General features: G+C 48.3%; 1 protein-coding gene across 1 annotated transcript in view; it reads right to left on the reverse strand.

Annotated features, from left to right (window-relative positions):
* Positions 1-26,911, reverse strand: part of ELK3 (ETS transcription factor ELK3) — a 69,824-nt gene that overhangs the window by 26,360 nt on the left and 16,553 nt on the right. The window contains exon 2 of the mRNA XM_027593048.2: positions 15,796-16,004. Within this exon, the coding sequence (XP_027448849.1) occupies positions 15,796-16,002 (207 nt within the window). The 5' untranslated portion in view covers positions 16,003-16,004. The remainder of the gene's footprint in view (positions 1-15,795; positions 16,005-26,911) is intronic.

A 26,911-nucleotide genomic window follows, 5' to 3' on the forward strand; every position in this document is an offset into this window, starting at 1 on the left:
CCTCTGACTCTGCAACTCTCCTATCTTGGTCTCAAAACGGAGAAATGTCAGTGGCTCGCTAACACAGCAGGAAAGGTGGTGCAGGAGATTCTTCCTAATAGCCCGGCCTATTCCTAATCCCACAGCAGCAGGGGCTGCAGAGGAGAGTGGTAGATCCTTCCGTAAATACCCGCTTGACTCTGTCACAAAGGTTGCCAAGGGGGAGTATAAGGAGTGGTTCTAGAGTCAACTGCCTCTTACCAGCCATGTGCCTCAGTTTCCCCATCTATAAAATGGGGACTGATCTACCACATGCCTCAGGAGATTGAATGAGATAATCCATATAAAGCTTATCAGCAGAACACTGATACAGCCACACATGATAAGCCCACATTACACAGTAGCTCTTAGTATTCGTATTTTTATCCTCCCATTTAAGCAAAAACAAAACAAAACAAAAAACCCACTCCCTATCCACTCCAGTGGCAAGTGAATAGTCAAAATTAAACCTCCTAGAAGGCTATGCATATTCCCTTCACTTCTTCCACGGTCCTAGGTACCATGTTGGGACGTATGGCAGACAGAATGACATCTGGTTTATATATCTTGACCAACAGGGGAAACATGATGTTTTATTTAGCTGGGTTCAGACAAAAAATAGACACAACGCTTACCGTATATCATGCCTAGCATGGCCAGCCCTTGACACGCACTGTGAAGGAAACCTCACACACTCCAATTAATTTAGGCGTCGGGGGGAGGGGAGGGGGCCAGCCCTGGGGGCAGCATATGTGAAATCCAAGTGTCCTGCTCCAAAGGCCACAGCAGCTTTAGCAGAAAGGCAGCACGTCCAGCCCGGCAAGTGGTGCGGACACTAAGCAGACACCCCAGCTGGGTTCCACTGCTCTCCGACACTGCTCAGAGCAGGACACGCACTGCCCAGACAGGCGGGAGCAGCCCAGCTCTGCGGGCTCTGCTGTGGTGGGGCCCCAGGGGGAGGGCCACACGGGCGGGCTGCTGGCCCTGAGTGCCCGTCACCAAGATCCCTGTGCAGGGGAAGAGGGATGGATTGATTTTGAGGGATATTCATCTCATCACAATAGAGACCCCACATGAAAGGATCCCATGGCCAGAAAGGGCCAGGGAAAGAAGCAAACATTTATGAGTGCCTACCAAATACCAAACCTGCACAGCCACCTGGCAAGACAGGCGCTGGGATCCCATTTTAAAGATGAAGAAGTCAAGGCTGTTGGTGGGGAGGGAGGTGAGACCCAATTTCCTGTCCCACAGCGGTGGGTTAGATAACGGGAGGGCCTCAGAGTGGAAAACCACGTAGCTAATTTAGAGGACAAAACAGCGTTAACATTTCCCCATGCCTTTCAATGCATGTTAGGTGAAAAAAGCAGCAGTCACAGGATGCGTCCCTTGTTGTTTTTTTTTTATGTTATGTTAATCACCATACATTACATCATTAGTTTTTGATGTAGTGTTCCATGATTCATTGTTTGCGTATAACACCCAGTGCTCCACGCAGAACGTGCCCTCTTTAATACCCATCACCAGGCTAACCCATCCCTCCACCCCCCTCCCCTCTAGAACCCTCAGTTTGTTTCTCAGAGCCCATAGTCTCTCATGGTTCGTCTCCCCCTCTGATTTCCCCCCCTTCATTTTTCCCTTCCTACTATCTTCCTCTCTCTTTTTTTTTTAAACATATAATGTATTATTTGTTTCAGAGGTACGTGTCTGTGATTATCAGTCTTACACAATTCACAGCGCTCACCATAGCACATACCCTCCCCAATGTCTATCACCCAGCCACCCCATCCCTCCCACCCCCCCCCCACTCCAGCAACCCTCGGTTTGTTTCCTGAGATTAAGAATTCCTCATATCAGTGAGATCATATGATACATGTCTTTCTCTGATTATTTCGCTTAGCATAATACCCTCTAGTTCCATCCACGTTGTTGCAAATGGCAAGATTTCATTCTCTTTGATGGCTACATAATATTCCATTGTATATATGCCACATCTTCTTTATCCATTCATCTGTCGATGGACATCTTGGCTCTTTCCATAGTTTGGCTATTGTGGACATTTCTGCTATAAACATTGGGGTGCACATACCCCTTCGGATCACTACATTTGCATCTTTGGGGTAAATACCCAGTAGTGCAATTGCTGGGTCGTACGGTAGCTCTTTTTTCAACTTTTTGAGGAAACTCCATACTGTTTTCCAGAGTGGCTGCACCAGCTTGCATTCCCACCAACAGTGTAGGAGGGTTCCCCTTTCTCCTCATCGAGTCAATCCCATTTACAATTGCACCCCAAACCATAAGATACCTACGAATAAATCTAACAAAAGAGGCAAAGAATCTGTACTCAGAAAACTATAAAATACTCATGAAAGAAATTGAGGAAGACACAAAGAAATGGAAAAGTGTTCCATGCTCATGGATTGGAAGAATAAATATTGTGAAAATGTCAATGCTACCTAGAGCAATCTACACATTCAATGCAATCCCTATCAAAATACCATCAACTTTTTTTCAAAGAAATGGAACAAATAATTCTAAAATTTGTATGGAACCAGAAAAGACCCTGAAGAGCCAGAGGAATGTTGAAAAGGAAAAGCAAAGCTCGTGGCATCACAATTCTGGACTTCAAGCTCTATTACAAAGCTGTCATCATCAAGACAGTATGGTACTGGCACAAAAACAGACACACAGATCAATGGAACAGAATAGAGAGCCCAGAAATGGACCCTCAACTCCACAGTCAACTAATCTTCGACAAAGCAGGAAACAATGCCCAATGGAAAAAAGTCTCTTCAACAAATGGTGTTGGGAAAATTGGACAGCCCCATGCAGAAGAATGAAACTAGACCATGTCCTTACACCACACACAAAAATAGACTCAAAATGGATGAAAGACCTAAATGTGAGACAGGAGTCCATCAAAATCCTAAAGGAGAACACAGGCAGCAACCTCTTCGACATCAGCCACAGCAACTTCTTCCTAGAAACATCGCCAAAGGCAAGGGAAGCAAGGGCAAAAATGAACTATTGGGACTTCATCAAGAAGGAAAGCTTTTGCAGAGCAAAGGAAACAGTCAGCAAAACCAAAGACAACTGACAGAATGGGAGAAGTTATAAAAATGACATATCAGATAAAAGGGCTAGTATCCAAAATCTATAAAGAACTTATCAAATTCAACACCCAAAGAACAAATAATCCAACCAAGAAATGGGCAAAAGACATGAACAAACATTTTTCCAAAGAAGGCACCCATTGTTTTAATGAAACAATTATATATACTGAATAAAAGAAGAAAAAATTAACCTTAAAAGATGTAAAGGTGGTAGGATTGTCAGTGATCTGTAATACTTCTCTTTTGCTTCTCTGCGTTTTCATGTTAAATAATATGCGTTTAATATGCATTAGTTGTCAAAACAAGCTTTTTTTTTTCTTTTCAAAAAAGCAGCAGGCTCTAAAAAGCTTCCTAGCCCCAGACCCCGCAGCTTGTCACAGGCGGAGCTGAAGCTAAACCACTTCTACAGAGCGAACGCCAACATGGGAGCCCTTTCTGCCCCACCGCCACACCCTCTCCCAGAAAGCAGCTGCCGTTGCCTCAGAAGCTGCTGGTCAAGTCAGTCCGCCAGGACCCCGGGGCTCTGCGTTCCAGAGTAATTGTGGGGTAACTGCCGAGTGCTTGGGAAACCAGCTCTGTGCTAAGGAAGCAAGGTCCGTGCTCAGGAACGTCCCTTCCAGCACCTCGTGAGGAAGACCAGCTTTCCCTAGTCTGTTCCTTTGCTGGAAATAGAGCCGCCTCTGTCCACCCTGGGGGGGAGAGGCGGTGCCTGCTCTGAGGGAGCGCCCTGCAGGAGGCCCCAGGGACCCAGCAGCTCCACAGCAGCAGACATCAAAGCCCACCTGTAAGTCGGGGGCATTCGAGAGACAAGGCAGATGGGAAAATAACAGGCAGCTGGTATCCACATCCACAGCCCAGCTGTGGCCCCTGCTGAGCAGCGGGAGTGCTCGTAGGGGAGCACGGAGAGCACGGACCAGCACCTCTGGGTCTTGATGGGCCAGGCGTTAAATGGAACCAGCACTGGGTGAACTGACCTGGGTCCGAATCCCAGTTTCTCTATTTCCTCTGACCTTGGGAAAGGTACTGAACTTCTAGAGGCCTCCCTTTGCTCACCTCTAAGAGCAGAACAAAAATACTGCACAGGGTCTTTTTCTCTAAAAAAATTAATATATGTCAGTGCCCCACTCACATAGGTCCTCCAAACATGAACCTCACACAGTACAATTCTGCTTAGCAAGCAATGATCTAATTGTATAGCACCCTCATATCACACTGTCTTTTCATTGTATTCTGCCTTCAAATAATCTAAATTCCTTTTTTTTTTAAGATTTTATTTTTAAGTAATCTCTACACCCAATGTGGGGCTTGAGCTTACAACCCTGAGAGAGAGTTGCACGTCCCACTGACTGAGCCAGCCAGGCGCCCCTCAAATCGTCTAAATTCCTTATATTCACTTCATAGCTTCCCAAAGGCTTACACATTATGTCATGCAATCCTTACAACACTTTGATACCCATTTTACAGATGAGGGACCTGAGGCGCCAAGCTTAAGTCACAAACTAGAAAGTAGCAGTGATGAGTCTCGAGGCCACGGGTTCCCAGCCACACCCTGGCTTCAGCTCCTCGTTTTGGGTTCCCGTCCAGACCACTGGCTGACTCACTCTTTCCGACACAAAACCTGACTGTCCTCTCTCCAAAGTTAGAACAAGTCCTCACTGTAGGAGTCATGCTCCAAGTTCCTCCTCTGTAACAAGCAAGCATTCTTTCAACAGCATTTAAGATGCTTTCATATGGAAGGCTCCTTGCTAGGCTCGGAGGAACAGAAAAGGAAGTGAATCTGGCCTGTGTCCTTGAAGCATGTGACTTCTGCTTGCATCTGCCCCCCCCCCCCCACTCCCTGCCATCCGAAGCCATGGGGACACAGAGCAGTTGGGGCCATACTGAGCTCTGCTATGAATCTGTTGTGGGCAGGCTCACCTCACACCTGCCACCCTAAGGAGCATTCCTCAAAGGACTCCAACCCAGCAACTTAAGCTGCCTCTCCCTGGGCCAGTCTTTCCCGTCAGCAGGGAGTTGTACGGTACCCACCCCCGCCCTCCCAAATTCATTTCCACTCAGAAGCTCAGAATGTGACTTTATTTAGAAACTAAATGTGCATCTTTGCACATGTCACCAGTTAAGGATGTGGGGATGGAATCAGCACAGAGTTAGGGTGGGCACTAAGTTCAATGCCTAGTGCCCTCACCACAAGAGGAAAGGCTCCGGGAGACACACAGGGAAGAATGCACAGAAGGAAGAGAGGGACAGACGCAGAGACTGAAGCCCTGCAGCCCCAGCCGAGGACAGTGAGGGCTGCCGGGGCCACCGGAAGCCGGAAAAGGCAGGGAAGCATTCTCCCCGAGAGCCTTCGAAGGGAGCATGGCCCAGCGGACACCTTGATTTTGGACTTCTGGCCTCCAGAACTTTGAGAGAATAAATTTCTGTTGTTTTGAGCCACCCAGTTTGTGGTACTTTGTTACGGCAACACTAGGAAACATGTCCTCCCCCAAAGACTCTGTCCAGCGGGGCAGGGGGCACGGCCTTTCCCCAGGGCTTGGCCTCCCGCACGCAGCCGCCGAGACAGGTGACACTTGGGCTGTCCTCTGTCTGAAGCTTAAGTCTGGAGCATGCACACCAGCACAGGCATGCACACACACATGCACACACACCCTACTTCCAGCTTCTAAGAATAACGTGCTGCCAATAAAGAGCTCCAACTCTGTCTTAGAATTGGCTGACTCCTGGGGGAGGTTTCTCTGTGGTTTGGGTTGAGATTTCTTTATTCCCTGGCACTGCTAGACTGCAGTGTGAACCATCTCTCCAAGTTCGGCCAGCCTGACATGGCACGGCTGCTCACCCTTGCTGCCTGAGTAACGTGCTATCCCGAAGGCCGGCACACAAAAGGAGCCTGGCAGGACGCCCAACCCGGGACTGGACATTAAGAGCATTTTTCCACCCCCTCCGGGCTCGTGGCTGCTTCTCCTGGACTGAAACTCTTGTCTCGCTGCTGGCTCGCTTTCAACACTCAAGGGTATTTTTATTAAAGGCCTCTGGAGTGTTAATAAGACAAAATTTAAAACTGTTCCCCCAGCACATGCTTGGCTGGGCAGGAAGCTGCCCACAATGACTCTGAGCAGGCACTTCCAGGTTGGTGGGGGGGGGGGGGGGCGGTGCTGGGAGACGCAGGTGGTCTGAGAGCACATTCTCACCCCGGCTTGGCCACCAATTTTCTTGCACATTCACCTCCCCGCTCGGGTCCTCACTTGCTAAAGGACGGACAAGCAGGGCAGGTTTCTTAGCTCCTTTGCAAGTGCTGACCTTCCGAGATGACAGACTTCTTTTTATGCTACAGGGAAGCCTGTTTGCTTGTTTCATGCGCATCTATCCTGCATTCATTTGGCACCACTGCTTGCGGGTGCTGCACAGAGCTGGGCACGGTAAGGAAGGCCAGCACCTGATCAGCAAGGCAAGCACAAGGATGGTGGACAGAGTGAAGGCAACACCAAGTGCAGACATCGGGGTGGAGGAGAAGCGGGAAGGCGCCTGAGGATGAGCTGGAGCGGGCCAGGCAGGAAAGGCAGAGGGAGAGCCTGGGGAAGGAGGAGGTCTGAGTAGAGGCCGAGAGAGGGTGGCAGGCTGGGGTGGTGCAGGAGAGGCAGTCTGGTTGGGGCCAGATGGTAAGGGGGTTTGGAGTCTTTCCAGGAGGCTGCAGGATGCTGGGCAGGCACACAGGCAGAGGGGTGCCATGCTCGGATCTGGCTTTCTTTAGGAAGTGTCGCTTGGCCATCTAGGAAGTTTGGGGGGGGCTCCTGGGGCTGCCAAACCTCCCATTTTCAGCTGGCTCAGAGAACGCTGCCAGCCGTTTTTCCATTGTCATTTTGAACAAACAGGGGTTGGTCTCCTCTCTCTGCCTGCCCTTGGGTGATAATCAATAATATTAGAAATGGGGGATTCACGGGTGGGCCCAAGGCTCTGTAGGTGTGTGATCCTCCAGCTTCATGATTCTGAGCATTGACCTTGGGGCGAAGCGCCGTAGACAGAATGCTCTGCTGCCCACCAGCGGCTTCATCTTGGATCTGTTACTTAATCTCTCTGAAACTCAGTATCCTACCTCTAAAATGGGCCCATTACCAACTATGACGATAGGCATTTCACATGTTAGGAAATGAGTCAATAAATGTAAAAATATCTAGCACAGTGCTGGCTTAAGACAAATCCTCCATACAAGTGAGCTTCCTTTCCTTATGTCACAGATCGGGGGTAGGAGCTGAGGTAAACTGTTGTCAGAGCACAGGCGGTGGCGGGGCGGGGGGGGGAGGCGGCCCAGAGGAGCAGCTGGGCCAGTGGGTGGGCGGTGGGCGGTAGGATGTGCATGGTACGGGTTTTGTCAGTTTGTCTACACAGCCACTGAATTTCCCCGCAGCTAGAAGCTGCCCAGAAGCAGGAACACCCATGCCGGCAGACCAGTGTGGGCTTGGGCAACAGCCTGACGTAAGTGGATTTGGCTAGGCTGCCGGAGCGTTGGCAGCACAACGCCGAGCCCAGCAGCCCCATCAACACAGTGTTGAAGGTACTCCCCAGACTCTGGGTGTTTCTTAGCAACTGCCCTATTTGGGGGAACACTGAGTGCCATCACGAAGCTAGCTTGGAAGCATGTGCAAAACAGGCAGCACCCCCAACCACCATGCAGTGCCCCCCACCCCCCACAGCCACTCACTCCCAGGGCAGTGTGACCAGACTAGAAAACCTTCACGAGGCAATCAGCTACGCGCTCCCCCCGCCACCCCCCAGATCACTGGGCAGCTTCCAGGACCAAAAGCTTCCAGAAAGGCCCTGGTTATCCCCTCAGCCCCCAAGCAAAAGTGCAGTTGTCATCTGTTGTACTTCAAACCAGCTAAGCAGCTGACATGACAGGAAGGGGAAAAAAAAGACACCTAACAAAAACACCAGACCCTTAACACTCAGAGCCAGGGCTGGTCACAGGGGGGGCAGCTTTGATGAACAAAACACTCCTGAACAGGGCCCAGGAGAGATGGGTCTTCTGTGGAATTTCACCACCAACAGAAGTCTTCTAGAAAGTTCCAGGATGCAAATGTTTCCTGGACTTTTGTTCTTTCTCCACTCTGACAGACAGTACATCATTTTATCTTCATAAAATTTATTTTGGGGAATTAGAGAACTCTTCCAGGGCCAGGCTTCTTGGCACAGGCAGGCGATCTCAGATATGTATTATTAACACGAACATTTTCCTGTCGTGATTGCACACCCAATTTAAAATGAATTATCCAATTAAGTTAAGAAGGTGACGCGGTCTACTTCCAGGAATATGCTGCCAATGACTCTGTCTTGACTGTTCTCCCCTGAACCTCTTCCAATTAAGCAGAGACCATTCGGGACATTGCGAGGATAAGCCGGGATGTTGCTGTGGAGACCGGAGGATTTTTTCATCATATCGCCATTTGCAATCTCCTGATGAGAAGAGAGCTGGCAGAGCTTTCAGCCTCCCCCTGGGACGGATGCTCACCGCCAACAACAACAAGGACAAAAGCTCCGTTGGACGGAAAAGGATGAGGGATTGCGTCAGCTTCCAGGTCTCCTGCAGCTCGCTCAGAGTCTGGGGCTGGAGCTTCCTCCGGGAAGTCAGCTGCCCCGCGTGCAAGCCGTGCAAGCCACAGCCCCACCCGTGGGCAGATCCCGGGAGGGGCACACATGCCCTGACCTGAAGGTACCACAGGGCCAGCTCGGGGCCAGCTCAGCCAGCCCCAAGAAATCTGTATGTGCTAATCGGCCAAAAAGATCAGGGCTTGGGGGCGGGGGGAGGCGGGGGGTGGAGCAGGACACCATCAATGCCAAGAAGATCATGGGGACATAAAGATTTTTATTTCTAAAATGCAAATCTGACCACGGGACTCTCCCGCTTTCAGCCATCGCCATGAAGTTCCAACTCTTCCACATGACACGTTCCACACTCCATGCCCCCCTCACTCTTCCCACGCCATGTCCCCCTCATTCCCTGGAGAACCCTGGGAACTCCCTTGGGAAGCCAAAAGTCAAACTCCCTGCCTCATGCACATGCTGTTCCCTTTGGCAGTACATCCTTTCCCAACTTGGTTCAGTCCGGTAAACCCATTCTCACTGCTCTGGGCCCGGGCAGGTGTCTTGACCTCCAGGGTCCTTCTCTCTGCCTTTACTTCCCTCCCCTGTCCTGGAAGATGCTGGTATTATGGCCAGGCTAGCACTCTGTTATAACTGCCTGTGCATGTCTGTCTCCCCAACCAGCCACAGAGCCATCCAAGGGCAGGTGGTATGTTTTCAAAGGTATGGCTGAACCCGGGAAGAAAAAAAGCAGAGGTGAAAGAAAGAGTGAAACAATGTCTACTAGAGAGAGATGTAGAACTAAAAACCTCTCAGAAGCTACCCGAGACAGGGCGGGGGATCCCAGCAGCGCCTCATGCCCCTCAAGCTTGGGGCCATGGGTGTGGGCAGTTCGTGGGGCCATTAATAGGCAAGCTCTGGGCTTTGACCCCTCTCTCCTCTCCACTCCACCATGAGAGGTTTAAGAACCACGTCTGAGTTGTTAAGGAATGAAAAAGGGTTGTCAATCTCGTTAACAAAGCCAGTCTCTGAAAGAGATCCTTACTATTACATTGGAGTGTAAAAGGACCTTCTGGAAGACCCTGTTTCACTCTAAGAGAGATAAAAAGAAAAACAAACCGTACCCCCCTCCCCAAATTCCGACCATCAGAACTACAATGAACAAAGCCACGTCCCAGGATGTACAGTGTGACTGCAGGAAACAAGCTGGTTGGGGAGGGTGATTTTGAACTGCGCAGGCTCAAACTAGCTCTGCTTTCTGTGCCACAGGCTCAGGTGCAGCCTCCTCCCTCAACCTGCATGTTTCCGAGCTGACGGGGGGCCTTTGGTCCACCCCCGAGGAATAAAACATGCCACGTCCTGGCCTGGGTATCACTCCTTTCTTGGAATTCTACCTGGGTTTGCCCAGCAGCCTCTTCAAAAGCTGTAAGTGGAGGACCTAGGTCCTTGTCAGTGCTTAGCTTCAAACTCCTGACCCTCCAGCCTTCCCTAATGGCATGTGTGATGGGCGATCCACAGACACACAGGCGGAGGAAGGAACCCCAGAGGCCATCACAGCCTCTGCTAAGCCAGGATTGGAGTCATCAGGGTGGGCTTTGCTTCCCAACTAAGTCCTCTCTCTGAGTCGTTCGCTCTTCCAGAGCAGGAGGTGACTCCTTCATCTTTGCTTCCACCCTGGGGACCTGGCCCAGTGCCTGGCATGTGGCAGGTGTGGCATGACGCACTCGTCATAGAACCTAGTTTCACACCTGTCGTTGAGTCTAGCTGTCTTCCATGTCACGCAGTTTTCCTTCAGAATGTGTGGCATCAATCATAATTCTGAAAATCTAAATGAAAGCCTAGCAGTGTCTGAAATATACATACATATGACAAATTGAAGTGTGTCCCCCCAACAGAAATGTTGAAGTCCTAGCCCCCTCCCCTCGTACCTGTGAATGTGATCATTGGAAATCGGGTTTCGCAGACGTAACTGAGTTAAGAGGAGGTCATGAGGGTGGTCCCAAATCCAGTAGGACTGGTGTTCTTAGAAGAGGGAAATTTGGACACGGAGACACACAGGAATAACATCACGTGACAAGCCAGGTAGAGACGAGTGATGCAGGTGCTAGCCGAGGGACACAAGGGCAGATGGCCCCCATCAGGGGCTAGGAGGAGGCAAGGAAGGATCTACCCAGAGTCCCAGAGGGAGTACGGCCCTGCCGACACACTGATCTTGGACTTCTGGCCTCCACGTCCGTGAGACAATACATTTCTGTTGTTCTAAGCCACACACTTTGTGGTTACAACCATCCGAGGACACGAATCCAGGACAAGGCAGTGACACTGTGTTTCCAAGTCTAGCAGTTACCAAATGTCACCTTTCATTATAAAAGTGATTTGTATTTGGGTAGTGTCCACCTCATTAGGTTACCCAATTGTTTTCACTTCACATTTACTGAGCAACTCCTAGGCACCAGACCCTATAGAAGGTGCCAGAGCAACAAAAGGGGGTAAACTGGGCGACCACAGTGAAAACGGTTTTGTGAGGCGATATAAACAGGCGACTGTCACACAATGCAGGGAGTTTCATAAACTCAGATAACAGAAGTGACAAGCACTGGGGATGTATTTAGCAGGTGCCCGACACTGTGCTGAGCACCTCGTACATGTGCTCACATTTAATCCTCACACCACCCGCTGAGGGAAGGTGCTGTTATGAGGCTTCCTTTCCCACGGGGGTATGGTCGCTCAGAGGCTGAGGGACCGCCGGACTCTAGCCCAGACAGCGCTGAGTGCAAAGCCCCTGCTGGCTGCTCCAGCTGGGGGTGCTCAGAGAAAGGTGCCCCTCAGAGGGGCAAGGAAGCATCATTTAAATATTCAAGCGTCTTAGTCATTGAATTTCAGAAGAGCCTCCATATATAAAGATAGACAGTGGGGTAAAGAAACTGTGGTCATCCATCCTCAGTCACCCAGGATCTGACCTCACCTGACTTCTGGGTGTGTTCCTTCAGGAAGGTGGTACACAGGTCTGAATTTTTCAAATTAGTGATGAAGAAAATATCATCTGGATCATTCCTCTGGCTAAGACTCTGTAGCACCTACTGTATTTTGAGCACGGTTCTCAGAACCGACCATGTGTGAACTCAGCTAACCCCCACCACCGCCCCATGGTGCAGGCTCTACTATCATACCCACTTGAGGAAGGAAGCCGAGACCAAGAGGGATCAGGCAAAGCACTCACAGTCCTGGAGCTGGATTTAAACCCTGCAGTCTAACCTAGAGTTCATACTATTAACCACTTTGCTCTAATGATGGATTGGGGGGGGGGGGTGAGGAATGATGATGAAAGATCAGGTCTCAGCCCCCAGCAGGTACAATTAGCCCAGACATCATTCTGCTCCGATGTCTTCTACAAAGTACTGCACACATTTTCCATGTTTTTTTTTTTTCCCTCTGTCCATTTCTAATATTCTGGAATGAGCTAAAAATATAACCTACAACAACAACACAAAATAATGATATTCTCATTCTTGCAGGAAAACTTCCCTATCAGGACACACCAACGGATGGGCAGTTTCAGCCAACGGTGATGAGACGCTAGCTAGCAATGGACAGAAAAGCCAACGGGAGAGAAGAACACAGCCGTCAAGTTAGGGAGTCACGAACTTTATGCCACATGCAGGGCAGGCTCTGGATCAGTGTCCTTTGGGAGATGGGGGGGGATGGACAGACGGACAGGCCTGGAGGATGGAGGAGGGGACTGAGGAGGATGTTGAGAGGCAGAGAGGGTCACACTGAGAGCCAGGGAACCATGAGGAGCGCCTGCGGAGCAGGATGGGGCACACGGAGGAACATGCGGCCAGGAGCTTCCCTTCACAGACCCTCCTCCGTCCTGCCTCTCGGGTTAGAAACCAAACCATGTGAGACTCCATTTCTGTGGGTCAAAAATGATCATATGTTGGCAATTTCTTATGGGTTCCATGTATATACATAGTCCCAGAGTAACACTGGCAAAGTCGAAAGAAGAGTTGATCATGGGGGCGCCTGGGGGGCTCGGTCAGTTAAGCATCCGACTCTTGATTTCAGCTCAGGTCGTGATCTCAGGCTCGTGGGATCGAGCCCCTCATCGGGCTCCATGCTCAGCAGGGAGTCTGCTTGAGATTCTCTCTCTCCCTCTCCCTCTGCCCCTTCCCCTGCTCGCATGCGGGCGCTCTCTCTCTAAAATAAGTAAATAAAATCTTTTTAAAAAGCGTTCATCATGAAATGTAAAATCACCTATAATTTTTGTAACCTTTGCCATTTCTCCCCTTCTCCCCTCTCCTTCCCCCATTCCTCTCTTCTCCTTTATCCTCTGCCCCCTCTCCTTTCCTCCCTTTGTATTTTAAACAGTATCAGGAGGCTAATGATCACACTTACTCATCACTTGAGAGCATTTCATGAGAAAGATTCAAATGCCCGTGTGCACACGTGTATTGTGTATGTATGTGTACTGTGCGCACATGCATGCATACTACATATACTCACATGCACATTGTGTGTGCACATATGCACATTAGCATGTATATCGCATACATGCACGTCTATGTTGCACACACGCACATATACTGGCTGCACGTTTGTTGTGTACACACATATAATGTGTATGTGTGCACGTATACTGCATGCATATGTACATTGTGTGCATGCATGTGTACACGGCACATACGCGTATGATATATACGTGTAGCACGCGCACATATAGTGTCCATGCATGTGTATTGTGTACATGTGAGTATACCGTGTACACACATGGGTATTGTGTTCACGTGGAAGGAAGGACAGAAAGTGTCTTCCCTTGGTGGCCACGCCTGCGTGACATGCTGGACAAGGGCGGCTCCCACCCTCACCGTTCTCACCAGCTGGCTGCTCAAAGGTCATGCGGCCAAACCTGAAGCTCAGCGCTGGTGGGAGAGGGAAGAGACAAGGGGGTGAGGAGGCCACAGCGGCCACCGGGGCCCTGGGCTCAACCGGAGTCACAGTGCACGGCAGGGCTCTGCGATACGGAAGTGCTTGTTAATAAACGAAAATCCCCTTTGTGCTACCCGACTGCCTACCTGCAACTCAGGTGTTCAGGGGGCAAAGAAAACGAATGACCCTACCATGTCCTTGTGGCCAGGAATGCAGGCCGACAAGCCCGGCTCAAATCCCATGCTATGGCCTCCTGGCCGCAGGAGCCTGGGCAGGTTTCTCCTCGAGGCCCTCGGCTGTCCCATGTTCGCGTGTAAAAGGAGAGGCAGTGGGTCCAGCTCCGGGCTGTTATGTTTAAATGGGACAAAGAGTGGGAAGCGCCCCGCAGCACCGAGCCTTAGACACAGAAGGTACCAAAGCACGCCAGGGGGCGCCTGGGTGGCTCAGTTGGTTAAGCAACTGCCTTCGGCTCAGGTCATGATTCTGGAGTCCCAGGATCGAGCCCCGCGTCAGGCTCCCTGCTTAGTAGGGAGCCTGCTTCTCCCTCTGACCTTCCTCCCTCTCATGCTCTCTCTCTACCATTCTCTCTCTCTCTCAATAAATAATAAAAAAAAAAAAAAAAAAAAAAAAGCACGCCAGGGGACTGAAGGCCCTGAAACTGCTCTCCCCAGAAACCTGCCCAAGGGAGATCAGGTGTAGTCTGCATAGCAATGGCTCTACTGGTCTTTTGAGGAGTCACTTCCAGCCCACGATCTCCCTTCCTGCTGAAGTCCCACCATCCTTAGCCCCAGTGTGCGGGGTACAAGGAGAGGTGGAACCAAGTCACAGATTCTGAGGCAGGGCCCCTTATCTTTGACGCCTTGATTTAAAACAATGACATTTTTTTAGTCTCAAAGCCAGGCTTTTAGGCACCCTGCCAACAGGCAAGATGACTGTTTCCCTTCAGAGGGCCCCGATTCCCATTGTGTAACTTAGAACCTGGGGGAAAATGCAAAACAATAAACCAGCTGCAAGTCTTTCAGACAGTGCAATTTGCAAGAAGTGCTTTTACTTCTTCACAGGACTCTGCATTAAGCCAGGACTAATTAATTGCTACATTAAAGGAAAGCACCTTTAACATTTCAATGACATAATCATATGTAATTATGATCATATAAAGGAACACTTTATAATTAATGATGTCTCCACTTCCTGAAATGTGTAATCCTTCTGTCTTGAATTCCAAAGAGGTTGGCAAAAGGCAGGCACTAAATATAGATCAGGAACTAATATTTAAATCAGCTTTTAATTTACCTTTCAATATGAACAGCAAAACCAGAACAAAAGCTTACCCTTATTAGGACTCTAAGTCTTTATGCCTATGAAGCTAAATATACAGCAACAACAGATCCGTGCAGAGATGGCCAAAATTACAGGCCTGAAATGATTACCTCTAAATAGCAATAATTTTGCCCTAGCAGGCACATTAACTGCTTTTTCAGAAATGCATTAAAACTCACCCCAACTGTCCTTGCTTGGCAACTGGGCTGTGTTACCACTTAACAAAGCACTCTGACTCCTCTCTGTGACTTAAAAAGGAAAATGGCTTTTCTTTTAATTAGGGAAATTTCCCACGAAGGTGAAAACCCTGGGGTGGTAGCAAGCATTGTTCTAAGCACTGAACATGTTTATCTTCATAAGAATCCCGAGATGGTACTATTATGATCCCCCTCATATAAAGGAGGACACCAAGGCCCTGAGCTGTTAAATAACTTGCCCCAGCTACCAAATTCCCAGGAAAGACCCGTCTGAATCAACTACAAACCAGACGGGACACACAGACTTTCTAGATCTTAACATTTGTTCTGTCACTCAAGCAACTGACCATGAGGGAGGCCCGAGAATCTCTACAACTCATTTCTGTTGTTAGCAAAGGTTTGCCGCAACCATAAGGGAAAATGCAGAGGGAACAAAATTCAACCCACCAGAACACCCAAAGGGCTTTTAGGAAAAAAAAAAAAAATCCCTATGGCACAGCTTTCCCCTCTACCAGAAAACCCTGTATCAACTGCCTCCATTTGATGTTTCTAATTTGCTTCATGGTCCACGATTATCTGCTTTCACCAGGGAAATGTGCAGGTGGCGCGCCACCCACCCGAGACTGTCTCCCGGAGGGTCAAGGGTTTACCTTGTCATAATAGTATCGAAGGGCTCTGCTCAGCTTATCATAGTTCATGTTTGTTTTGTTCTTCCGGAGGCCCCACAGTTTGGCCACTTCTTCTGCTTTGAGGAGCTTGAATTCACCATCGTTGGAGGTCCAGCAGATCAGATGCTCATGTTTCTGGTCCAGCAGCAGCTGCAACAGGAACTGCCACAGTGTGATTGCACTCTCCATACCTGGGGGGAAGGGGGCCAGGTCAGAGCCATCAGCACAGGTGCCCACCCAGGATGGCAGGGAGGGGGCCTCGGGACGCACGCCTCAGCTCCTGCCCTCCCTCCCCCGGGGAACCCAACAAAAGGCCACTTGAGCTTCAATCCCACAGGCCACTCGGACTCGGGTGCCTTCTAGATGCATTTTTGTAAACAGCCACGACTCAGAAATACAGGGAAGCCCTGTGATCCCTACAGTCACGACACACGTCCCCTCCGGCTGCGGCATCGGAGGAACATGCAAGAGGGATTAATGAACCTCCCACTTGCACAATGAGTCCCCATTCTAGCGAGTCCCCTCTTAACACAAGAGTCTGTTCCCACTCAGACTCTCAAGTCCTTTGTTGGTCAGTCTCTGCATCCGTGATTTGCTGTGAAATCTGGACCCCATGATGACTGCGTTTAGGGAGGGGGCTGGGCTCCATCAGTCAGCCTAACTACTTGCCCTGCTGCTCAGGGAAGGGTCTTTGTCAGGTTGCTCGGTGTCTCCCCAGGACTTTGAAACCAAGCACAGTGCCCACATGTCACAGGGGCCCAATGGACAAAGCTTTGTGAACTGAAGGATCACCATTGCCATGTGAAGAGCCCTTCGCTTCCCCAGACATTTGTCACGCGGCAGATCAAACCCACAGCCACACCTGCTCTGACGGGAAAAGCATTTTTTCCCTGCTATGAGAGGATTAGAGAATACTCTCTTTTCCTTTGACTCTGGTGTGGACTTTGTAAGTGCTCTTCCTTCTGTCTAAAATGCTGTTCCCTATCCTTGAAGCCTGGTAAACTCCTACTTACCTGTGACGACCCAGTCCTAAGGGAGCCTTCTTAAAGAAATTTTTCCCCACTCTCCCCCCAGTCGGTTCCTGATCTTCAGACATTTGAGGACTTTCATGGCAATGGGTACTGATTCTTCTACTACTACTAATGCACTTAGTTTATCCACAGTCATTGAGTTAGTAGGTAATAGGGATTAAGGAGGGCACTCATCATGATAAGCATTGAGTGTGTCTGCAGTTGTTGAATCACTATATTGTATGCCGGAAAATAATCTAACACTGCATGTTAACTATAGTGGAATTAAAATAAAATTTAAAAAATAAAAATAAATCCTCTCAACGAAGGAAAAAAAAAAAAAACACACGTTCGTTACATGAGGAAAGAAGAGGTGGTTGGTCTGGCCTCGAAACCTGCACCTCAGGTGACCTGTCATGGTTGGACACATCAAGTGCCCTGGCTCTTAATCTGGGCAGGATGGGAGTGAGTTGAGGGGTGCTGGGTTGAGGATGCCAGGGACAACCAGAGGGTAGAAAATTGGGTTCTGGCTGGAGAAAGCTTCAAAGGCAAGCTGGGAGTGGGGACCAAGCCAGAGAGAATTAGGGTTCACCCCCCAATGATAGCAACAAGGAGACGCCGAAGCTGAGGTGCACTGAGCAAGGTATGTGAGCCCAGGAGACCTGGTAGCCAGGTCATAACTTCCTTCAAGGACCCCTTTGGGCCAATATTTGTGTTAATTCCACAATGCCCCCCATGCATTCTTCTTAAAGTGGCAGCTTTCAGACTGACAAGTTACTTTTCTCCTGCATGGGGATGGATGTGAAAGCACCTCGCCATCCAATAAGTATTCACCTCCTTCTTCCTTTTCACACGTTTACCCGAAAGAATACGTGTTATTTTTTCTCTAAGCAACCATGGGCTCTTCAGTTAAAGGAAAGCAGATTAGGAATGTTCTCCAAAACCCCATAAGGCATTTTATTTATGGCTCTTTAAACGAGACAGTCTTTACAGAAATCAATGTTCACCACAATGGCCACTGGGTCTGTGAGACAGTAAATCATGTCACTGTTAGATCAAAACCGCCCCTGCATCTCATGAGTCTTGTAAGCACAGCTGCTATGATGTGTGGCAGCTTGCTGGCCTGGGCTCCTAATATGAACCACCCTTCCGATTATTTGTGGATGAGCCACAAGCTTGCTCCTCATCATTGGCACTAAGAATTGCTAACAGTCGTCTCAAATTTTGGGGGGTGTTCTTTTGGCCAAAGGCTTCAGACAGTAAGCTTTAAAATATCTTTGAAACTTTAAGCAGATGCTCAGAGGAACCTGCTCCAAAGGGCAGAAGGCTGCCCGTGGGTCTGGAGGTCTGGAGGGAAGGGGTGGGCCGGGCCTCTGGCTCATGCACCAAGGAGGAAGGCGGTCAGCCACCTGCACATTAATGGACTCAAACCAGCATGTTCCAGATGGGACAACAGAAACCTATTCGTGTATTTGAATGTATTTACACTTACTGCTTCTACCAACCAGGACTCCTTGGAGCTTCTCATGCTGCCTGGATCCCTGTTCATGGCGCTCCCACCCCAGGTATGAGAACCATGTTCTCTGGGCATAACTTAGGAGGATGAAATGTTCTCGAGCTTTCCCTCCTTCTCCCATTCAAGTGACCGTGCAGCAGTGCAAGAGAATGGAGTGCTTTCTTCCCACCCCACTGAAATCTGGGCTTGACCATACGATTCCATTTGGCCAACGCAATGTTCACTAGAAGGGATAACCATGCTGATTCTGAGCCAAGGTCTAAGAGGCTCCACGTGTTTGCACTTTTCCTCTCATGCTCCTGTCACTGCTGTGAGGCTACTGACCCAAAATGAGATGCATGGAGCCAACGGGAGCTCAACCCAAAGCCTGGAGCCCAGGCCCACGACCCACAGGCTAAGGCAGCATCCCTGAGGCTCGCTGCAAGAAACATAAATGGCGCGGTTCAACAAGGACGTGTGGGGCGGTTTGTTAAGTGGCACCAATGCAGCCAAAGTTGACTATGACAACGTCCAATGTCTTTGCTTTAAAAATTTCTCTTTGCTCGAGTGCCATTATCTTTGCACTGCAGGGCTTGCATTCACAATCATGAGGTGCGTCTAGACATGAAAAATCATGCTGCCTGATGCTGGGGGCGTTGGCTGACTGAGGGCCACCAGCCGGCCAAGGGACAACCGTGGGTGCTACGGCCATGGCCTTAGAGAAAGGTAGAAGGAAGGAAGGAAAGACAAGGGAGATGAAAAAGAGTAGAGGAGCAAGTGGGGGGTGTGGGGCCGTTAGGGGCCCCCTGGATTTCTGGAATTAGAGGAACTGGGCCAAGGGAAGGCATGGGGCTGTGAACTAGGCATCACAGAGCTACCTCTGACAAGTGCTTAGAGACCAGCAGGGCGGCGCTGAGCCCCCAGCTGGGTGGGCCTTGGGACCTTCCCTTCCGTCCCCCTCACCTCGCCCACACCGAGGTGTCACAGTCAGGCTACCGCTGAGGACGGGAGGATTCCTTAGAAGCGTGACGGCCACCACCCTCCAGGAGGAGACCTCGGCATCAAGCCACCCCTGCCGGAAGCACAGCAAGCCGGGGCTGGGGTCTTCATTCTCCCATTCCCCAGCTCTGCTGGCCAGCCCTGTGCCGGCCAGTCCGGTGTCGACGACTGTGGAGCACATACCTTTATTGTTGGATGTCCCAGCCACACGCTACTCAGACACACGTCCCAGAAACCTTTCCCTGTGAGTTTATAATCCCACCTTCGAACCGGTCACCCCCTTCTACACTGGCCGAGGTAATTCCGGGATACAGGGGGGGCCAACGTGACTCCGGGCCCTCCCACCACCTCTGGCCAGAGCCATCCAGGTGATTAAAACGCAAGAGCATATGTGGGCAACGGGAGACAGAGGCCCCAGCCGACATCACCGTGATGGTTCTCTCCATTCGAGGGCACTCGCCGTGCTTTTAGTTCCAATCTAAATTTATTTTAATTATGATTAAATACGTTTACTCATCATTCACACAGTTGTTTCCACATACAATTATGCTTCACATTCTATCCCCTCTCCGCCTCCAACAAATTCTGCCCCCTCTGGGACACTGGAAAAGATTCTAACATCAGGACCGGGAAGCATGCCCTTCCAACAATGACCAACATATTCGCAAATTCATCCAAATGAGTATTTCTATCACCAGAAAAAAAGCTTTGAAATTAATTCTTTTTTAATTCTTTGACGCCTAGAATCTTTAATGAAGTGCTAGGTCTTAACATGCAGGTACAATAAAGTCCGATTTATCTGGCTGCCATCATTAGGAACGTGGGTGATTCAGACTGCACACTGTGGCTCTTATTAAGCAAAAAGTTCAAGAAAGTGTTGATACTTGAAACTGATGTTTGATACATTATTATGCCAACGGAGACCTGCTTTAAGTTAAAATATTTCATCAGCCTGACCTCCTGTAGCCGCGTGCCCACAATCCCCTGCTTAAAATATACAGAACACACGAAAGAAATTGCTACAAAGCTTTTAAAAATATTCCCCAAATCAAATTTTTGCTAATAAGAAAATGCTTCTCTTTCCCCTTCCCCTGCCCAGACCTTATTTTGAGTGTATAGAGTTTGGTCTGGTCTTGTCACGCCATTCTTTATGCAAAAATCAAACTCTGCACTTTGAGATTTAGGAGGATCAGTCCGCTTCTGCTCTTACAAGAAGAGGTGCCCCTCAGCATTAGACACTGTGCCTTCTGCGGGCTCCCCCTCAAAGACGGCAGTCACACCCTGGCCAGACCCACCTCCAGGCCACTCCAGAGAACAAAGCCACCAGTGGGTTGTCCCCTGCTCTCCTCTCCCTTTGTAATTTACAGCCCAGATCTTGCCACACTGGAGTTTCGTTAGATATTTAAAACAGCTTGTCCAATTTGAATAATATGCATACTTCCTTTTAAAGGAGTGAGGGAAAAAATAGGTTCCCCGTGTTGACAAATATTTTCATTAAAATTTTTATTATATTCTCCCTTTGATATAAACAAGACTGGATATAAACTCAAGGTTTATGATTCTTATATAATGATAAAATGAAGTTTACAAATTAGATGCCTCCTGTGTCCCATTCAAATTACTGAGTAATTTCACATATGATAGATGATGCTTTGTTCAAAGATGTCCCACATTCATGGAAAGGTTATGGCAATGACTGAGCCAATGTAGCCCTTTTGAGTAAGATGTGTTTATACCACTAGACCCTATAAAGATTCAATTCTCTCCCCACTTCTTTCATTTTTTTTTTTTTCTTTGAGTGTCCACGTTACGCCAAGACGCCATCTGGGTATTTGGGAGATATCAGTGAACAGAAGAGATGAAGACCTCTGTCCTCATGGAGCTCACATTCCAGCAGAAGACAGGCCATAAACAACAACAAAAACAGGAATATTAACTGTAGCATCGGAAGAACAGGGCTATGGAAAAACACAGCCAGAGCAGGTTAAGGGGGTGGGAGCCTGGGGGGGCGGGGTGTGAGCAGAAGGTCATGGAGCGCCTCACTGAGAAGCTATGGGTTGAGAAATTCCTTTGTTAAAACAATTTTTGGGGCACCTAGGTGGCTCAGTTGGTTAAGCGGCTGCCTTCGGCTCAGGTCATGATCCCAGGTGCCTGGGATCCAGTCTGAGTCCTGCATTAGGGAGTCTGCTTCTCCCTCCCCTTCTACCCCGCCCCCTGCATGTACTCTTTCACTCTCTGTCAATAAATCTTTAAAAAACAATTTTCAAAATGGGTAAAATCATTGCTCTCATACAGACATAAAAATGAAGACATGGTAAAGATTTTATTTTACTCACTAATCAAGGAAGGAACTAGGCAGACCTTACAACAAGTTAAAAAATATGTGAACAATAGAAGCATTTGTAGATCAAAAACACTGAAATGAATGCACACATAGGGCAAACCCGAGGGTGGGAGAGAAGTCAACTGAGCACTGAGAGAGGGAACATAATTTGCATGTCTATAGACAATAGCTACTTTGCTGTCACTTATCTATAATTAACAGAATTGTAAATTAGCTTCCCGGAAAATCAGGACCACATCACCCAGAGAGTGCAGAGTTTTTCACTGAAGCACAATTATTCCCTACAACCCGCAGCAGTGAGAGAGTGAGCCACTTTGTCTGTTTGGAAGGTTACAGAGCAGGTAAGCACTGACTCAGGAGCCAGTCCCTCTGGATTCCAGTTCAAGTACTGGTCCTGCCTGGCTGTGGGACGTTGCCTAAGTTCCTTAACCTTTCTGTTATAATAAAAGTATCTCTCTTACAAGGCTGTTGTAAGGATCACTCAAATTACTCCTAATACACTTGAACTACACCTGCTACCTGGTGTTACTGATATGTTTACTATTATTTTTTAGGCAACAAGGAAACCTCTTCACAGAGCATGTTGTGAGGTCATTCGGCTTTCACCTAGCTCAAAGGCTTCATTTAGATATTGTAACACTTGGTTTTTTGTTCATTAGGCAATGACCCCAATAAAGTCACTGGAATCCAAAGAGAATCTTCAGCTCCTTGGTGACTGTTTATGAAGTGACTTGAAATATGCTTATGTTTGGTTTTTCAGACTATCATCAAAAATGAAAGGACAAAATTTTTTTTTTTAAAGATTTTATTTATTTATTTTACAGGGAGAGACACAGCGAGAGAGGGAACACAAGCAGGGGCAGAGGGAGAGGGAGAAGCAGGCTTCCCGCCGAGCGGGGAGCCCGATGCGGGGCTCGATCCCAGGACCCTGGGATCATGACCTGAGCTGAAGGCAGACGCTTAACGACTGAGCCACCCAGGCGCCCCAGGACAAAAATTTTTTAATTCTGAGAAAACTTGGATCTCTGGGCACATACTTGCTGACTCCAGCTTAAGAAACATTGGTTCAAAATGCTGAGCCTGAGGCCTCCCAGCTGCTATGAGCCTTTGGGTGCCCACACCTCCCTTGGGGCTAATTCCACCCCACTTCTCGTGCTCCTGGAGGGGGGAGGGCCAGAAGTCACGCAGATGAGAGCTATTGGGTCAGAAAAAGAGAAGTGTTCTAAAGTGACATCCCAAGGGACATCTGTGACAACATGCTTATGACTGCTACAGGCCCGTCAGGGCAACAGGTGCAGAGAGGAGAGGGGCAGAGCTGGCCACAAGTAAAGGGCCTGTCTTCTGGCAACAGGGAGACACACCTAGGTGGACTGAGCCTTACTTTCCACCCCCATTCTGTGTCTTCAACCCTTTTGCTTTTGAAGACTACAAATACCATATCCTCGATTCATTCTCGAATCTGGATGGAGCCGCACAGAGAAGGATGCTACAGACTAGCCCCCGCGATCATGCTCACTAGCCTGGTGTCCTCCTCTGCCTCCTGGGGCTCCGTGGGCCACATGGCTCTACCCCAGCTTCAGACTCTCCACAGCTCTCCCTCAAGTCAAGGGCACTAGCCCCGAGGCCCCGGCACACTAACTCACCTCTGGCACACTTCCTCTGGCCCCTGGGGGTCTGATGAACACCCTGCACAAGGAAGAGAGAGCTGCCTCCTCCCCAGGGCTGGGAAAGACCCGCACTGGCCAACCGCCAATCGGGGCTCAAACAGTAGGCATGATGGGCCAAGGAGACTGAAAGGCCACCCAGCGCCTCCCATGTGAAAGCAACGTACATGGTGCAGACACACGCATGCCAGGAAGCTTTTCAGCATTTCTCACGGTCTGCCTCACACAGTCATTCATTCATTCATCTGTCTTTTCTAATCCTAAGAGCCTTATCTTTGCCTACTCTGTACACACTGGGTACTTTTATTAAGCCCTCACCCTCTGTCAAGCCCTTTCCCTGTATTATCTCATTTAATTCGTACACCATCTCTAGGAGTTAAATACATTTACCATTCCCACTTTGTAGATGAGAAAATGGAGGACCAGCTGTGGAAGAGCAGGGGCCCCCTAGAACAGTCTACTCAGTGTGTGGTCAACACACCAGTGCTAACTGCTGGTCACCGGTCCATGATAAGAGGAGTACAGAAATCGAGAATAAGTGTATAGAGACTTCTCCTGCAATTTGTCATTATCACTATATCCACATATGTGATCAATGTAGATTCATCTTACTAGCACAAGCGATGCACTAGTCAGAGTCATGAAGTGGGACCACGCTAAAATGTGTGATATTCAAGGTTTTTCACCTGTAACCCAAAAGTATACAAAAATCTAGAATTCACTGATTTCATTAAAAGATTTAAATATAACTATAACTTCATAGGAAAAATTGTGGGAACTGGCAACTAACCAAGGAATTACTTTAAATACAGCAATACTTGCTTTTAGATGAACGTTAAAAAAATTAATATCCTGAGTTTGTGGAAATGGGGTTTCAAAATCTCTTTTCTAGTGCGGACAACATTCCTCCGTGAGACTGGCTTCTCTCCAGTGTAATTGAAACAAAACACAAAAATAGTTTAGATACATCATCTCCTGCAGGTAGCATTATTGTATCCAACCTAGATTAAATCATTAGTTGGCAAGAAGCAAACTTTCTCCATGAAAAGTTCAGTGTTGACAAATAGGGTGTTTGTTCAAAGTGTGCTTATAGGCATTTAATACAGGGAATCTCTAGCTCACTTGCAAACGTTTTGTTTGGTTAAAATTACTACATGGCAAAAAGTTTCCAGTACTAGTAATGATCTTCTATATTAATTGCCTTTGCATGCACTTTCAATGACTATGCAGTTTTTTGTAATTTTTCTCATTACACTTATTCTAATTGCATTTGTTGAAATGTCATTTCATGCCTGTAAAATCTATCATTAAAAATTGGGCTGTTATTTTGATATCTTTTTTATTTTTCTTGTGTGTCCCAAAATTATCAGTCCACAGTGTCTCAGAAATTTTAAAAACTAGTTCTTTTCTACTGATGGCTTGAGAAGTACTGGTCGCAAATGCTGACTCAGTGGGTACGGACCTTTGTTTTGCTTGCTGACATATCCCCAGCTTAGATCAGTGACAGGTCACCCTAGACACCCAACGAACATTTGTTTCATGAGTGAATGAATATATAAAACTGAGGATAGCACATGCCACAGCCTGTGCCCTTACCTGCTCTGTAAAACTGCATGGAACATGCATGAGAATTAGGATTAGGTTCTTTGGAGAAGGCTATCTAGGGAAGGGAGTGAGAGCACTCACCCTTCAAACTACAGGGTGGGTAAAATTTTAAAGGGGTAAGAGGAGAGAGGCAGAAGTCCCCCACAACAGGCTTGAAAGCATCAGCAAAGGCTAAAGCAAGAATTAGGCTGGGGGGCTGGAAGGAAATGCACCTGCAATTTACCCAGAGGCAACCTCCCCTACTTGAGCCTGAAGAACAGAAGTCACCCAGGAGCAGGGGTTATGTGCTCCTTCCGGATCCCCCAAGCCTCCAGCAGCTGCTGGGCTGAGAGAAGACTCGGTTCTACCCACCACCGCCAGCAATGCCTGGGCACCTGGAACCCTCGCTCTAAGGTCAACGCACAGTGAAGTTAATAGTGTAAGTTAATGCTCAGGGACAAGCTCTTTGCTAGGGGTCCTGGTAATTTTGTATTTCTAATTTGGAGGGGATGGTACAAAGACGGTCTCTTCCAACTGCTTAAGCTGCAAGTCCCACAAAACCTAGACGGGCCCCTGGGGGACCCTCTGTTCAGCGCTGCCTCTTTCTGCGTCTCCTCCTCTCGGAAGTGGGCATTCTTTCTGTCTGCCACAAGGTGGCGCCAGACAACTTGATGCGAGATGGGGCTGCCCAGACTCTCTATGCAAAGAATGAGGTTTTTGCTGCCATTCTTAGAAGTCGAAATACCAACTTATTTGTTCTTCTTTCTATTGATGGCAACCTAACACTTCTCTTTGCATGTTCCTGGTTTCATTTTTAAAGTTACATTAAGGTGGGAGTTGAGGGGACAGAATTCTTTGATTTTCTAAAGCTTATATATTTGGGAACTAAAAAAATGGGCCAACATAAAAATAACAATTTTAGTCAGATATTAGAGGGCTCAAGGAAAGGAGAAAAACTCCTGTGTAAGAAGCAAACAAAGCAGGCGCTCCATAAGTATGTCTTTTTGCTTGCTAAAACTTGAATGGTTAGAGAAAGGAGGCTGAATATTAACACTTTGTTAACATTCAAAATTCTCTTAATTTCCACTCCTGTCCAGAGCAGCACCTACTAAGTGTTTGTATACCATTATATTATCAATGTCCAAGAGAAAGGGCAAAAACCGTTTCATTATATAAATTTTCTGGGCTTGAAGAAAAAACCATAATCAATCCAGAGGGTTCATAAATAATTGGTTGCCCCAGAAGCACAGACCTATTTCTCTGTACCTCCAAGAGGCAAGTCCATTTGAGTGACAGCACGTATAGGAAAAGCTCAGCACAGTGCCCTGTCCGTTATGAGCCTTCAGCCAGGCTTACTGTTGTTTTCGTCTGTGCCTTCCATGGAGCCTTCCACAAGGCTCCCACCAGTGGAGCTACTTAGTGTTAGCCATCCTTACTGGAGTGCCACCCAGCAATTCCAACATGGCACCTGGCAGACAACAGGCATTCTATAAAAAGGTGTGCAGTGAATCTAAGTTTCTTTGAATCTCAATTTCTTTACCCTTAAGGTGGTGATTGTAGTATCAGACTTCAGAGACTCTTCTATAATGTGCTAATAAGCCCACACACAGAATAATTCTATTATTCTCTTTTTTATCTCCAAAGAAAGATGGACTTGTCCACTTTTCCAGTGTCTTCTGACTGCAGGAGCCCTGCTTCTCCCCATGTGGCTTGTCAGGTAGACACACACACACACACACACACACACACACACACAGAGTGTGCGTTCTGCAGTCTTAAACATACACATCACCATTTAATCTCTTCTTTGAAAACATCACACACAATTTTATTGGGCAGTTAAAGGAACACAAGCCTGCTAGATCAAAGCAGCCAACTGGTCACCCAGCCTTCCCAAAATGAGGCTGTAGTTCATTATAGCCACTTGGTTAACCACATCCACTTCCCTCGTATATCAACATGCCCAGGAAACAGATTTAGAAATCCTGGGCACTGCAGGGAA

This window comes from Zalophus californianus, chromosome 9 (assembly GCF_009762305.2).
Source record: "Zalophus californianus isolate mZalCal1 chromosome 9, mZalCal1.pri.v2, whole genome shotgun sequence".
NCBI lineage: Eukaryota > Metazoa > Chordata > Mammalia > Carnivora > Otariidae > Zalophus > Zalophus californianus.